General features: G+C 33.5%; 2 protein-coding genes across 2 annotated transcripts; one reads left to right on the top strand and one right to left on the bottom strand.

Moving 5' to 3' along the window:
* The first annotated feature begins 2,005 nt into the window (after positions 1–2,005).
* Positions 2,006–5,683, top strand: CYT1 (Glucose-1-phosphate adenylyltransferase family protein). The gene is made up of 5 exons (XM_039028883.2): positions 2,006–2,265; positions 3,759–3,892; positions 4,199–4,261; positions 4,344–4,583; positions 4,767–5,683. Exons 2-5 carry the CDS (start codon positions 3,782–3,784, stop codon positions 5,436–5,438), a joined length of 1,086 nt encoding a protein of 361 aa, XP_038884811.1. The 5' UTR covers positions 2,006–2,265; positions 3,759–3,781; the 3' UTR covers positions 5,439–5,683.
* A 610-nt stretch (positions 5,684–6,293) lies between these two features.
* Positions 6,294–10,172, bottom strand: LOC120075468 (CASP-like protein 5B2). Its single transcript, XM_039028884.2, has 3 exons — positions 8,757–10,172; positions 7,505–7,637; positions 6,294–6,788 (listed from the first exon to the last, which is right to left on the bottom strand). The coding sequence occupies exons 1-3, from the start codon at positions 8,876–8,878 to the stop codon at positions 6,588–6,590; spliced, it is 456 nt and encodes a 151-aa protein (XP_038884812.1). The 5' UTR covers positions 8,879–10,172; the 3' UTR covers positions 6,294–6,587.
* Positions 10,173–17,347: the final 7,175 nt, after the last annotated feature.

Genomic DNA, 17,347 nt, shown 5'->3' with positions numbered 1-17,347 from the left:
CCAAAATAAACAAAAATTGAAAGTACAGGAATCAAAATGAATATTTTGAATGTAGAGAGACCAAAATGAATAAAAACCAAAAATACAAAGACAAAGTAGTATTTAAACTTTTTTTTATTTTTTATAACTTGGCATGGTTTTTGAAACTATAGATAGAAATTGAAAAAGCAAAATATAGAAACTTATTGTCGCACCCTAGTAACACTTATAGTTTGAACTAGTGTTCATTTAAAAGTTTAATTTTATAAAAATAGAAAATAAAAAAATAATTAATTAAAGATGGTTTTGTCTTGTCTCTAAAAGAAGTTGACAACAAGGAAAGAAGCAAAAACAAAAGAGGAAGGATGAATGATGCGCATTTGGGGCCTGGATCTACTGCCAAACCTTAGCTAATTTCTATATTTTGCTTCCTATTTTATCAAAGCATCATCTCAAAGTCAAACTATCAACCCAAAAAAAAAAAAAAAAAAAAAAATGAAAAAAATGAAAATTTTAATACATTTCTATTTTACAAAAGAATCAACCTCTGGTATTTACAGCACAGTTCCCAATTCTGGAATTAGCTTTTCAAAATTTGGACAACATTGGATTGCTTGCCCAATGAGTAATTCAATCTCTTTGGCCTTTAAAATAAGCAAAGTTGAACACAAGATTCAGTAATGAATACGCTCAATAATTATTTCTCTTTTATTTTGGTTAAGTTTATTATTACACTTTTAAATTTATATCTATTTATTCTTAATACTTTCAATCTTTTATCTACTAAGTCACTAATTTAAGGGTTTAGTATGTTACTGTTATTTTTATATCTAATACGTTTTTGATATATTTATTTTATTTTTAAAAAATTTAATTAATAATTGATCTTTTAGATATAATATTGATTTTAAAGATCTATTGATACATAATTGAAAGTTTAAGGATTTATTGGACACTTTTCAACATTCAGAAACTTAATAGACATAAAATTAAGAGTTTAAAAATCTATTAAACACTTTAATTTTAAAGTTCGAGAACATATTTGACAAACTTAAAAATTTATGAACTATTTTTACACTTTCACGAGTTTAAGGACTAAATGGATGCATACCTCAACTATTATACTAAATTATAAGTTCAGTCTCTAGAATAGTAAGTTTGTATCTCTTTTATTCCTAAACTTTTAAACGTGACTACATTCTTTAACTTTCAATTTTATATCTAATAACTCAATTTTAAATTTTGTGTCTAATATGTTTCTGAACTTTGAATGTTGTATGTAATATGCTTTTGATAAAAACATTTTATCTTTTTAAAAAATTTAATTGATGGTTGATCTATTATTAGATATAAATTGAATTTTATGTCTAATGAGAACTTTAAAATTTCAATTTATGTTTTGTACATGTGAATTTTTTTTTTTTTTAAAAAAATAAGGATATATCGGATTCAAAATTGAAAGTTTAAAAATTTAATAGACATTTTTCAAAATTCAGAAACTTAATGGACATGAAATTAAAAATTGAAGAACCTTATATAGACGTTTTTTTAAAACTCAATAGCATATCTAACAAACTTAAAAATTTAGGGACTATTTAGACATTTTTAAAAGTTTAAGGATTAAATAGATATAAATCTCAAAATTTAAGAATTAAATTTGTAATCTAACCATTTATTTTTAATTTATAAATTATTTATTATTCAAGACAAAAATGATAGTATTATATTAAAAGACGGGCAAAAATTGAAAGCATATTCCCTTTCATAATCCATGGAAAACAATTTTAAATCCGCAACCGACACTTCCATTTTATCCTCTTATTTTTAACTCTCAAGATTTAACTCGCGACCGTGATTCTACGAGCATCACAGCCAATGACATAAGGCCACGTCTCCCAAATTTACGCTTTTACGGCTGCTGTCCACGAAATTTGTGATGAGCTGGCTGTACTTGAAACCACCTTCCCAAACAAAAGGCCTTAGCGGACGTGAACCACTTCCTTCAACCACTAGAAAGTAGAAACGTGATACAACCAATCAAAAAATTAATTAATTAATTGAAATCCGATAGGGTCATGTTTGTTCAATTCGCATATTTATGGAGGCCGATAAGGCTTGCCTTTTTCCCTCGGCAGGCTTCCAGCGATCAGAACCCGACGGGACCAACCGTTAAGATCCCACCGCGGGAAAAACTCTGAAACGAGCGCTCTCGCGGTCCGTTCACAAGTCGCAGCAATTCCACTTCATTTCCGTTTCAGCTCGGGTTCTGATCCCCGTAGATCTACGGTAATTTTCTCCTCATTTTCGACTTCTTCCTTGTTTCTTTTTTCTTTCTTTCTTTTTTTTTTTTTTTTTTTGGCTAGATCCGTTATTTTATTGCTTGTTCCATGAGTTTTTAGAGCGGGAAGAGATTTTGGAGCTTTCGAAAGCGTTCTTTCGTGTTTACTGAAGGTTGAATTTGATAATGTGGTTACGGTTTGATTGGAAGTGTTTGACTGTTCTGATTTGATTTCTTTGTGCTAGAAAGTTGTTAATTGGATCTACTTCATTGACGTATTTTGTTTCGAATGAGTGCTTTGATTATTAAGATGTCAGATCTGATAAGGCTACGGCAATTCTTCTATGTATACCTTTTTGCTTTTTGCTTTTTCGTATTACAATGGTTTCTTATGAGATGAACAATGAATCATTCGGTTAAGGTTATAATCATTTTCTCACATTCAGATCTGTACTTCATTGTAAATGCTTCAAGTTATCTGCTTCGGGACTTAACCTTGTATCTTTTATGATTCGCCTGTTAAGTTCATTCTTACAAGTCATCTGAGGAAACAAAGACGAGAGTAATTTGACGTGCAACGTCTTTGCTTTAGTTTCAAAGAAAAGTTGTATCGCTGATGTTAAAATAATTTTGTTGGTTAATCCTAATGTGAGGAAATAAATGAAATCATACTGGGCAGCATGTCAAAATGTTTTGTTAGGCATTTTCTTTTAAAGCATCTTTCGATCTGAATTCTGACGTTTACTGCATTTCAATCCTTTTGGTGGAGAAGGAAGACTTCCTCGGAGATTGTTTTTTAAATACAGTTTCCAAAGTGATTTATCTGTTATTGGTCTTAAAAAAATTGTGAAGTTCAATGTCATTGTGTTTGCAGAGATTGAGAAATGTGTTGTTTTTAAAAGGGAAGAACACCTCATTTGTTCAAAAAGAAAATCAGTAGGGTAGAAAGCTTTCAAAAACCAACTAGCCAAACACTAAACTTATATTCCGAAAACATCATATATTGAAAATTGTTTTCAAAAAACTATTGCCTTTTTGTGAGACAATTTTGGTTGGTTACTCGTGAGTAAGGTTGGACAAGGTGGTACATCTGGAATTGGACTATTTAAATCTTCAACGATGTAAAAAACCAACCATCCATATGTGGAGACGTTCAAATATTGGCAGTATTTATTATGCTACATTGTTCTTCCGAGATCTCATTGACAGCCAAATATTTTGTAGTTATTGTGGGAATCACATGGATCTGTTTAATCTCTTGGCTGCCTTTTGTATTTTGGAGTTCTTTCAAATTTTTGTTGGTCTCTTTTCTCAATAGATTTTCCCAAGTGCTTAGGAGTCTCTTATCTATCTCTCTCTAGCTCCCCTTCTGGATGTTACTGACTGCTGGGTGTCATACTAAGATATATGTACATTTTTCTTCTTTTTGGTTCGTTTTTAACATTGGAAATTCTCGTCTTCTTTAACGAGTCAAAACTATTTTCATTGTCGTTGTCTACAGAAAGCAGAAATCACCGTATCACGATGAAGGCACTTATTCTTGTTGGAGGATTTGGAACTCGTTTGAGGCCATTGACCCTCAGTGTCCCCAAGCCACTTGTTGACTTTGCGAATAAACCCATGATCCTGCACCAGGTTTATTATTTTTTTTCCTTTTATCCTCCTCCCTCCGCGACCCCTTTGTTCAATAAGTTTCTAGTAACCCTTCTAATATGATAGTTAAAATTTTACCATTTATTTCAAAGAAATATTGAGATCAAATTAGTGTTTTTCTAATTCTAGTTGTAATATAAATTAGATATGGGTAATTTATATACATTTTCTGGCAAATCCCAAACGAATATAAATTAGAAAATGTCGCAATGTTAACTGCTTTTAAGGATATGATTTTGTTTAATTGTGCTGCTGTTCTGAAAAGCCATTTTCTCCGTCACTGTCCAGATAGAAGCTCTCAAGGCTATTGGAGTGGAAGAAGTGGTTCTGGCAATCAATTATCAGCCAGAAGTATGGAAATAGAACTCTGTTTTATTCACCTACTTTACTTGAGATTTGCAGTGATAGATGTAATAAATCTTTATTTCTGCAGGTAATGTTGAATTTCTTGAAAGAATTTGAGAAAAAGCTTGGAATCAAAATCACATGCTCTCAGGAGACAGAACCACTTGGAACAGCTGGCCCTCTGGCCCTTGCAAGGGACAAACTGGTAAATGATTCAGGCGAGCCATTCTTTGTCCTCAATAGTGACGTTATCAGTGAGTACCCACTTAAACAAATGATTGAATTCCACAAGAGTCATGGGGGAGAGGCATCAATCATGGTAACCAAGGTAAAACACTTTCATTCTGATATATTCGAGCATTAGTATCTCTTCATTTCATTAATGAAAAATGTTGTTCCGTTCTTTTTTTTTTTTTTTTTTAAAAAGACACTTAAATTCAGATATGTTTTTCTTCATCATCTGACAGTTCCTTCCTTCAAGTCAGTAGTTGATATCTAAATCTTCTTGTAGGTGGATGAGCCTTCCAAATACGGTGTGGTGGTCATGGAAGAATCTACAGGGAAAGTTGACAGGTTTGTCGAGAAACCAAAACTATTTGTGGGCAACAAAATCAATGCGGGAATATACCTGTTAAACCCCTCTGTTCTAGACCGAATTGAACTGAGGCCAACATCCATTGAGAAAGAAGTGTTTCCTAGCATTGCCGCAGAACAAAAGCTTTATGCAATGGTACTGCCAGGGTTTTGGATGGATATTGGACAGCCAAAAGATTATATTACAGGATTAAGACTTTACCTAAACTCTTTGAGGAAGAACTCTTCATCAATGTTGGCCGTTGGGTCTCACATTGTAGGGAATGTTCTGGTGGATGAGACTGCTAAGATTGGTGAAGGATGTCTGATCGGTCCAGACGTTGCCATTGGTCCTGGTTGTGTTGTTGAGTCGGGAGTTAGGCTATCTCGATGTACTGTAATGCGTGGAGTGCGCATCAAGAAGCATGCTTGCATATCGAGTAGTATCATAGGCTGGCATTCTACGGTCGGACAATGGGCACGTGTAGAGAATATGACAATACTAGGAGAAGACGTTCATGTGGGTGATGAAATTTACAGTAATGGTGGAGTTGTCCTGCCGCACAAAGAAATCAAATCTAGCATTTTGAAGCCTGAAATAGTAATGTAAAGGTGTGTGTATTTGCATATTAGTGGGATCCCTTTTTGAGAGCAGTGTCTTAACGTTGTCGTGATCGAATTTTACTAGTTTTTCTTTTTTCTTTCCTTCTTCTTCATGGGCGCAGCGTAATGTCAGTGTCTGCTAGTTCAAGTTCTGTGAGTGAAGGGTCAATTTCCTTTATCAAAGGACGTTTCTTGTCATGGTCATACAATGTAATATTTTTGTGTATATAGGGGAAATAATTTATTGATAAATTTTCAGTTTCTTTTTTTCTTTTTTTTCTTTTTTTTCTTCTCCAAAGAAAAATGATTTGCTTCAGCTTCTTGATAATCGTCAGGCGTCAGTTGCTTGAAGTAGGAGTTACCCAGTGGTTGATACTTGATATTAAGAAAGACAGATTCTAACCTTTCGCATAACTATATAGCATACTGCATCAGCTAATAACAACTTTCAGCTGTTCCTTGAAATAATAGGAGGTTCAAATCTCCCTATCTCCATTTGTTGTATTTTAATTATTTTGTTATTTTTTTTTCAAATATTTCATATTCCTGATATTTACACAACCGTTATGGAATGTTTGCTTTGTAAGACAGCAGTCCTATGGATAAATAGGTATAAAATAAGTATGTACCCACATAACCATTAAATTGATGGAAAAATTGAAGATAAAAGGTGAGAAATCAACGTAGATGGCCTTCATTTCTTGATTTGTGCTCGAGATTCTCAGGACCATTTTTTGTTTAAAAGAAATCCAAACTTCTTCCTCTTTTGATTCTACTTCTGCAAGCAAGAACAAGTATCGAGCAGTGAAAACATTTCTAACCATAGAAGATGCAAATTGAGGTGATGGAGGAAGAATCGAGAAGCGGGAAAGAGAGATCTTTGCCGTGTGTATTTTTGTTGTTTTGGTAATTTCACGGGCCTCAAAGAAAGCCATCTGTACAAAAATCCCATAAAAGGTGGTATGCTCCAATAGAAATATGCAAACCTAATATCATCTGAAAATGGACAAAAGGGCACGACTCTGGTGCAAATATATCATCAATTTACAAAAGAGAAGGTTAAGGAGACTACTATATCAAAAAACAGAAGAGATTTCAAGCCTCATTAACGTTTAAGGAGAAAGCCTCAGAGAAAATGGGGGCCTGTGATGCTCTATTATACTGTGCCCAATAGCCAAAATGTTACCAGAGATGATATAGCAAGTAGGAACCATGAGATAAAAGCAAAAGCCACAGATATTTCGATCTTGCTACAAGGAATATGAGGAGGTAATCTGCAGTAGTCCAAGTCCCTTGAGTACAGTATGGCCACACCAGCAGACGACGATGCAGCTGCAAGTGAAAGCGTTGCTACGACCTGCATTCCAAGTAGATGAATTGATGAGGTTGCCATGCTAAAAGAAATTAGTGGATTCATCAATGAAGCAAGCTTTCCATAAGGTAATAGTATTCTCGATTGGTTTTAGAATTTGGATTCTTCAAAATCTGGAATCCTATTACATCCATTTATATCTATAGTGCTGCTAAACTACGCTGGAAAATCACAAGGTCTCTGAATGCGATTCTGGAATATGCTTACATCTACTGGCTTGACGACTATGAAACTACGACACTACTTAACTAACAGCAACATTTTAGAAATCATAACATACGGATCATTTGGTTATAGGTCTTGTAATATTCATTGGGATGTCTAAAGATTTTGTCATAAAAGTTTTCTTCTTTCTCAAACTTGACATAGTTAATTAGAAAAATAGATAGATCAATTTTCTCGTAGTGTACTTTTATTCTTCTCAATAGAAGTTAGTTATTCCACTTAAAAAATGTCTTCATGCTTATAAACACTTCACTACAGCAGCATAAATGCTTAATCAAGGCAATTAAGTGGTTAAAGCTGATCGAAATACACACACCTTTACATTACTATTTCAGGGACAGAGATACTCACCCAATTTCGATCCAAATCTTCACGAAATTAGAAATATAAAATGATATTAACAACATTCAGTAGTTTTGAGTCCATTCTATTGTGATATTTATGTATTTGGATAGTTCAAGGACAGAGATACTCACCCAATCTCCAATTGCAAATAGACACAATAGAACTGAATTCCGCAGGCTTTTCTTCATACGCAAAGCATGCAAATCAAGGCATGCTAGTCCAAAGCTCCAAAGAATTTGAAGCCCCATGGAAGCAATTAAGTAACTGATCGAAATAAACAGAGCCAAAATTAGACAAAAACCACCACTTTTCAATAGAACTACAGATAGAGTGGTTAAAGCTGACTCATAAAACCATGAAAATATGAGGTAAAAATCAGAGGAAGCAGTTTAATTAACATTTGAAGTGGAAAGTTCTTGCATTAGCAAGTTTTGGCACCAGAAAAGTTCCATATATTCAAAAGCATGGCAGGAACTGTGAGCTCCCCTGAGTACGCTAAGTTGCAAACTACCACACATCCCTAACGTAAATGAAATCCTAAAAAGTTGATTCCTATAAAAAGAAGAGTTTTGGGGAAAAATCCACTACGGAGAGAATAAAGGATGCAAACAGCTATATTTGAAATTCCATTAGAAAATAGAGACTGCCGGTATCTGCATTATTCTTCCTAAATCACACAATACGGGGTCCAAATACTTAGTTCACTGAAGGACCATTGCCACATAAAACAGTAACATTATGATAAAAACAAATGGGCAACTTAGATGCAAACAACTAGTAGCCTACATAAACGAAAATGGAGGCTAGGATGGACTGTAAGACTAAGATCAATAACACTGCTCGTGGGGTCTGCCCAAAAAATACCACAGCACATGCAGGACATATGTATTGCATTTTAACAACTTTCAGTCTAGTCTACTATTCAGGAATGTAATGCCAACAAGCTAAAATCTCCTTAGGTCATAAAGAACGAAGTAATTAAATCAACATACAAGAGAAAACAAGTTTTAAAGGCATGATGCAAGGGATTAGTACAGACGAAATAGACCTGGAAAAATAAATCTGCGAATTCTAATTAGTCTAGGCACTAAAAAACATAATGTAAGAAACTTTGTAATTAACAAGTAATAGTAAGAACAACGAAAGGGTCGAAGTTCTCAGTCATTTGAGAAAGACCTTAATCTCATACCCAACAATCAATAATACTCCAAGAAAGGAAATGGCGCAGGCAAACCATGCAATATTTTCGTTACTTTCCCCTATTGAATTGAATTTCTAAATTCAGAAACACCCACAATACAAGGGGTCCAGGCAAGAATGAGTCCACATTTCTTAGTCAAACAAACGAAATTGTACAGATGGGAAAAGGGTTAGCATTATTACCAGAAGGCAGTGGAGTTGAAGAAGCCAGGAGCAGTGATCATAAACCCAATCGACGCAGCAGCGAAGAGCCATTGCGCACATCTGAGTGCCAGCCCGCTCATTCTTCCAGGACTCCCAAACATCTCAGCTCTCCTTCTAAATCGGGAGCTTCTAAACCTCCTAAACAAGAGAAGATTAAGAACGATGACTTGCTTCAATGGCTTAGCACTCAGCAGTTCAGCCGAGAGTTGAATCTGAAAAGTGAAACCCAGAAATGGGTTTGTTGGAAAGAATTAGAAAAGAAGAAAATTGGGATGGTGGAATTGCGAGATCTTTGACTCCCGATGAGGAATGTTCTTTTCCATTGACTCTAAGCTAAGCTAAGCTGTCACCCTTTTTCCTTTTCGTTAACGAACCTTAAGGACGTGGCGCAACCTTATTGGTAGCGATATCACGTCCGGTGAACCGATGTGAAGGTTTATCTCCACTCACGTTCACGGGTTGTTGTTTGAGCAAAATTTCTTCTTTCTAGAGGGGTTTTCGACAAAAGCGGTCCTGATGGAAAGCGAAAGAAGCTTTCGGTCGATCCTTTTGTTTACAAAATACCGTATCGGTGCTTTTTCTTCTTCCATTTATTTGTTATTCTCCGTGAGAAATTACTTCTATGCCCCCATCTCTGTGTAGAGCAGAATCGACCAGTCCTGAAAGCTGCGGCGATAGCGACGAAACGTAGCTATCTGTGCGATTATATCTCTGAGACTTCGATTGTGATCGGCAATCGGAAATGGAGAAGGAAACGGAGAAGAAGATCACAGCCCATCAGCTAAACCTAAAACCATTTTTCCATGTATTGAAGCCCTAGAAGAAGAAGAATGGCGTGCGGCTGCTGCAAGAAGAAAGATTTCGATGCAACTGGAATTTTGTGTCAATAATTTTAACCTATTTATATATCTATCTATATAGTCTATAACTATTGACAATAGTGGTACTTTAGGAGGGGGAAAATCTACTAAAAACGAATTAATAGTAAAAAATAGAAAGAAAAAAAATATACAAACTATTTACATATTATGGCAAAAAATCATATCAACAGATATTTTTTTAAAAAAATTCAAAATTACCCTCGATTTCTTATGGCGATTTCCGATCTTCTTCTTTTGAGCTTCATTTTCATTCAATTCCAAAACAATTTCGTTCAATTCTGATCATTCGCCGATTTTAATTCATTTTCTTCTTCTTCATTGATCGATTTCATTATTCTTCCCCACACAGCTCGGAAGTTTTCATTCTTCTTTGTCGATTCCATTGATCACACAAATACAGTTCTTCTTCTCCTTCTTCTGTTGTCTTGTAATGTCACACATTTCGTTACAGAGTGAAGAACAATCCTTCTTTTTTGAATTTCACAGTATTCTCTTCACTTTAATACTTTGTTCTAAAAAAAAAAAAAAAAGGACAACAACTATTCTTGTATGCCCAATTCATAAATCAAGTTATTGGACTTTTCCTCCATAAGTCCAACAAGTTGTTGTATACAACACTGCGAAGCTATTTTGGAAGCCAGTTGTTGTATATAATAGCTTATATAGTTGGAACATTAGATTCTTAAAATTTTGAATGTGATCAACATCTTATTCAACTTGATAGTGCATAAATGATTGATGATGTATAGTATTATTACCCATCTATCTCATATAGACAGAGATAGTGCTCTATCTCAGATAGACAAATATAGACGTTTATCTTTATCTATTTGTGATAGACAAAAATAGAACTCTATGTGATAGATAGAGATAAACGTTTATCTTTGTCTATCAAGGATAGACGAAAATAGAGCTCTGTCTTTGATTGATCTTCACTTGAGAGTTTAAAAGAGCTAAGTATGTTGAAAAGTAGTCTTTTATTTTTCTAGTGAAGTAACTTCATAAGACAAACTTACAACATTACGAGATAAACGAGATAGTCTGTCATTTGTCTCGTGAAGTAATTTCACAGGACAATCTATTCATCTTCACGAGACGTATTTATTTTTTCATAATGTTGTAAGTTTGTTTCGTGAAGTTACTTCACGGGACGTCTTATAAAGTAACTTCACGAGAGTATCTATTCATTTTCACGAGACATGATTATTTTTTTCATAATGTTGTAAGTTTATCTCGTGAAGTTATTTCACGAGACGTCGCATGAAGTTACTTCACAAGACAATTTATTCATCTTCACAAAAGTATTTATTTTTTTTCATAATGTTGTAAGTTTGTCTCGTGAGGTTACTTCACGAGACAATCTATTCATTTTCATGAGACGTATTTATTTTTTCATAATGTTGAAGTTTGTCTCGTGAAGTATTTTCATGGGACAAAAGACATAAATGAAAGGAAAATTGCAAAAACCACCCCTAAACTATGGAATTGGTTACATTACACCCCTGAATTTTCAATTTGATCAATTACCCTCTTGTAGTTTCAAAATGATTACAATTAGGTCCTTTTATTAAATTAAATAAAAGGACCTAATTACAACCATTTTGTCCTCACTTCAAATTTATCAATAATAGATCCACTCAACTAAATAAATATAGAAATATAGACCATATATTAGTGTTTACCATTGAAGTCCACCACCGTCTATCTATCTCTGCCTATCTCAGATAGACAATGATAGAAATCCATCATTATCTATCTGAGATAGTATTCTATCTTTGTCTATCTAGATAGATAGAGATAATGCTCTATCTCTGTCTATCTCAATTCAAAGTTATGAATAATAGATCCACTCAACTAAACAAATATAGATATGTAGAGTGCAAACGATATAGGAACTATAGAAACAAATATTAGTGTTTACCTATCATTGTCTATCTGAAATAGACAGAGATAATGCTCTATCTCTATCTATCTTAATTCAAATGTATCAATAATAGATGTAACGATGTTAAAGTTTTTGATAAAGTTTTTAAGATATATAGTTGACATACAAGTACATTATTAAATAAGTATTATTAAAATAGAAACAGATATTAGTGTTTACTATATAGAAATAGATATAGAGTGCAAACCATATAGAAACTATAGAAATATATATTAGTGTTTACTATATAGAAATGATAGACGATTATCGTGCACTGTTTGATGAAGTAGAAGACGTTGGAAGAAGACGTGGGAAGATGATGGGTATCAGGCGTGAGCGTGGATACTGGGTTAGTTGATGGGTAATCCGATTAATTATTAATCGTAATTAATCGGCTGGTTATTCGTGTGGGCTAGGGATACTTTTGGTATTTCACTACCGTGGGTTGGGCTTTTCTTCGATCTTTCTGGACTGGGTTAAAATTTTGCTATAAAGTGTAAATATTTTTAAATATTTTTTATATCTAAAAAGACCCCTTTAAAGTACCTAGTTTTTCCTTTAGCTTTCAAATTTAAGGTTTAAAGTATTCTTCCAACCTTACGTAATATCATTAAAAAAATAGTTGAAACTAACCCCCTTTATTTCTTTTTGCAAAAAATTTGTGGAGACATTTAGTCAAGTGTTATGGGGATGCATATGGTTATCCTTCTTTTCAAACTTACGCGGTTTCTTAGATTTTTATATTGAAGTTCTGCTAACTATTGAGATGGATTAATGGATATCCTTTGTGGATCGGATAGGGAGGTCGCGGCCATCCTTCTATGGGATGTGTGAAATTTTCAAGAAAATGGTCAAGCTTGCAGCTCCATTCCTAATGGCGGTTCTCTTCTTTACAACCTTGGTTGCATGTTAAGGAATGTAGGGTGGTAGCCTGGGTCTATTTGAAGGGAAACCGATGAAGGTCCTTGTACGGAAGCGAGGATCATTCCCAATTTTAATTTTTCAAAAAACTTTAAATTATAGAATTAAAAACAAATTATGCATATCAAACAAAAAATTACAGTATGCTATTAAAAAAAGCATTAAGGGAAGATACCCTTGAAGAATACCTTCTTCGCGTAATTCCCTTGATCCAGATCACGAACCCTTCGTTTTGGATCTCGATCTCCAAAATACAAAATCAAAATTGGGCACCACTACTTGAGAACCCTCTGTATTCTTTTAGGAATGAGAATGTGCAGGAGTGGTGGGCTTTGCACAAACTTTTGGAGGAGGGAAAGAGATGAGAGGGGAAGGAGAGTGAGTTTTTCCAGAGAGAATCCTCTTCTCTGTGAAACTTGCAGGAAGAATGAGTGTTCCCTACTCCTATTCTCACAGGTTGAGAAAGATCAAGGGAGAGAGTTGTAACTCCCTTCCATTAATTAAATTAAAATTTTAAAAAAATAATTTAATTAATAATATATATATATATATATATATATATATAAAGGGAACTCGACATGAGGAGACCCTTGAGCGGAAGCGAATCGTCCAAATTCCATTAATTATTGAAACCATAATTTATAGTAAACATACAAGAGATATGCGTTTAACATTAAATTACAGCATGTTTTTAAACAAGAAACAAGTTTAAGAGATATCACTTTTGAAGAACCTTTCTTCACGAATCCCTCGAACAATCACGAATAAAAACTCATTCTTCGTGGATCTCCTTCTTCTTCACGCACGGACACTACTAGTCGAGAACCCTCTGTATTCTCTTTTGGGATTAAAGGATTCAATCAGGAGTTGTGGGTTTTGCTTGAATCCTTAATAGAGTGAAGGAGAAGGAGAGGATGAGATTTTTCTTAGAGAACTCTTCTCTTAAATTGAGAACTCTTGAAGGAGATGATCTCTCTTTTCAATTTGAAAAACACGTTAGTTATCTTGGGAGAATGTGGGAGAGAGTTATAACTCCTTCCCTTTTATTAATTTCAAATAAATTAATAAAATAGAATATATAATAACTACTTTATTATATACACACTATATGTTATATCAAATATAACATATAGCCTATAGTTTTATATTGCATCAAATACAACATAAATTATAGATTTTATTCTCTCTCAACTATACATGATATTTAATATAAATCACATTTATATGAATCTTATCCATATAATGATATTTGGATTATATCCAAATATTTTAATTCCTCTCAATATAAATCATATTTAAATTTAATTACAAGAATCTCATTCATATAATTGGGATTTGAATCATATTCAAATTCCTCTCATTATGTATCAAATACATTATAATTAATTATATAATTCCCTAAATTAATTTGAACACTTCAAATTAATCTAAAGATTAAATCCTTGTTGAGCTACAGTGGGGATCTTATGGACCTGTAGATTGAAGCTCCAACAGTACTCGGATAATTAATTAAAATTTTTAATTAAATTACCCAACATCTGTTAACTGTCGGTCACTCTACTAAAGATCGATAGCTGCACTCTTCGCACTACAGATAAATTTCTGTGTCCATTGGATATAACCAATCAACAGTGCGATGACCTTTCACAAATTGCTCATAAGTACAGCTGGGCCAAAATATCGTTTTACCCCTGTAGTTACATCTAACTCCTTAAGTACCATTAATTCCTCTAATAAACAATAAGTCATAGTCCCACTATGACAAAGTCCTCTCGGGCCAAGAGAGGGTGTGGCCACTATGTTCAAAACCCGGATCAGCCGAGTAATTTATTTACTTGCCTCTACATCAGGGAAGGAGTGAATTCCATCTTATGTAGTTGAGTTCCCAGCTCTCCAGTCAGACGAATCCCTAAAATGGTAGGCTTGTTGAGTTGCTAATCTGGCCACTCTCATCCATACAAATCAAAGAACCGCCTTCATGAGCAGGAGTTCACAACTCACTCGGGATTTAGGACATGTCACCTATAGTCATCCTAGTGAAATGTAAGTCTCTATTATTAACAGCGTTATATAAAGAGACTAATCATTTCGTGGTCTAATCTTATACAAACTCTTTTTATAGGATACCCCCGCTCGCATATTTCCACATGAATGATCAGGATCAGATTATTTGTAGCACTTTACAACACTTGTAACACCTACAAAGCGGGTCATATCCGTGGTGTTACCAGGATAAGGTACCCAACCTTATCCATCTACTACAGACTATTTATGTTATTATTTAAACAAGATTCACTTGTATGTCTCTACATACTTGTTTAAATTACATGAAATAACCTTGGATCTTAGTTTATTGGATTGAGTATATGCTTATAAAATAATACTTATTTTATTAACAATAATATGTTTATACAGAGTTTACAAACTACGAGATTACAAGGAAATTTAGGATACCATTCCCAACGATTTATATATATATATATATATATATATAATGACTACCTTATTATATATGTATACTATCATTAATTAATTAATTATTTTAATTTTTAATTTAATTAATGGTAACTCCCTCCCCTGATCTTTCTCAACCTGTACGTTAGAAGAAGGAAGGGAACTCTCATTCTTCCTGCAAGTTTCACATAGAAGAGGATTCTCTTTGGAAAAACTCACTCTCTTTCCCCTCTCATCTCTTTCCCTCTTCCAAAAGTTTGTGCAGAGTCCACAACTCCTGCACATTCTCATTCCCAAAAGAATACAGAGGGTTCTCAACTGGTGGTGCCTAATTAAGATTTTGTATTTTAGAGATCGAGATCCAGAACGAAGGGTTCATGATCCGGATCGAGGGAATTAAGCGAAGAAGGTATTCTTCAAGGGTAAGTAATTCTTCTCCCCTTAATTATCTTTTTAATAGCATGCGGTAATTTTTTTGTTTGATAATGCATTTTTTTATTCTGTAATTTAAAATTATGTGAAAAATTAAAATTGGGAATGATCCCTGCTTCTGCATAGGGACCTTCATTTGGTATCAGAGGCAGGTTGAGAAAGATCAGGGAAAGGAGTTGTAGCTCCCTCCCATTAATTAAATTAAAAATAATTTAATTAGTTAATATATATATATACACACACATACTATATGTATATCAAATATGACACATAAACTATAGTTTTATAATGTATCAAATACAATATAACCTATAGTTTTATTTTTTCTCAATAATGCATGACATTTAATATAAATCATATTTATACTAAATTCAATTATATGAATCTCATCCATATAATTAGTATTCGAATCATATTTAAATATTTAATTCCTCTCAACTATTTATGGTATTTAACATAAATCATATTTACATTAAATTTAATTATATGAATCTCATTCATATAATTAGTATTTGAATCATATTCAAAATCCAATATTTTATATTATAATGTATCTAATACATTATATTAATTATATCACATATAATTAATTTAAATAATTATATAATATATAATTAATTTCTCCCAATTAATTCGAACAATTCAAATTAACCAAAAATTTATTTTCAATTAAATCTCTATTGAGCTATAGAGGAGACCTAATGGACCTATAGATTGAAGCTCCAATAATACTTGGATAATTAATTAAACTCTTTAATTAAATTACCCAACATCCATTAACTGTTGATCGTTCCACTAAAGACTGACAGCTGCACTCTTCGCACTACAAATATATTTTTGTGTCCATTGAATATAACCAGTCGACAGTATGATGACCCTTCACAAATTTCTCGTAAGTACAGTTGGGTCAAAATTACCATTTTGCCCCTGTAGTTACATCTGACTCCTTAAGTACCACTCATTCCTCTAATGAATATTAAGTCATAGTCCAACTATGACCAAGTCCCTCTCCGCCAAGAGACGGTGTGGCCACATTGTTCAATCCCTGGAATCAGCCCTTAAGGGAGCAATTTATCTACTTACCCCGACATTAGGAATGAGTGAATTCCATCTTGTGTAGATGTGTTCCCAACTCCCTAGTCAGACAAATCCCCGAAATGGTAGGCATATTGAGTTGGCAATATGACCACTCTCACCTATACAAATCAAAGAACCTCTTCATAGGTAGGAGTTCATAACTAACTCAGGATTCAGGTCATGTCACCTATGGTCATCCTTGTGAAATGTAAGTCTCTATTATTAACGATGTTATATAATAAAACTAATCATTTCGTGGTTCGGTCTTATACAAACTCTTTGTATAGGATACACCTACTCATATGTCTCCACATGAATGATTAGGATCCAATCATCTGTAATACTTTACAACACTTGTAACATCTATAAAGTGGGTTGTATCCTTAGTGTCACAAGGATAAGGTATCTAGACTTATCCATCTACTACAGACAATTTAAGTTATTATTTAAACAAGATCCACCTGTATATCTCTACTTGTTTAAATTACATAAAATAACATAGGATCTTAGTTTATTGGATTGAGTGTATGCTCATAAAATAACAATTATTTTATTAATAAAAATTCATTTATACAACGTTTACAAACTACGAGAATACAAGAAATTTAGGACACCAATCCCAACAATCTTCCACTTATCCTAAAGCTTAGGGAGCCTAATGTACAATACAAATAAAGTATAAAATACAATAAACTAAGGTATACACTATACTCCAGTAACATCTCCTACTTGCCCTAGACAATATGTTATATATCCCGTAGATCCAGACTTTCTAGATGATCCTCGAACACTTTAGCCATGAGATCCTTTGTAAACAGATCAACAACGTTGTGCTTTGAAGGAATCTTTATGACAGCCACGTCACCTCGATGCACAATCTT

The sequence above is a fragment of the Benincasa hispida genome, chromosome 4 (assembly GCF_027475165.1).
Source record: "Benincasa hispida cultivar pf3 chromosome 4, pf3_genome.v1.1, whole genome shotgun sequence".
NCBI lineage: Eukaryota > Viridiplantae > Streptophyta > Magnoliopsida > Cucurbitales > Cucurbitaceae > Benincasa > Benincasa hispida.
The sequence above is the reverse complement of the archived record's forward strand: the minus strand, read 5'-3'. Positions and strand labels throughout refer to the sequence as shown.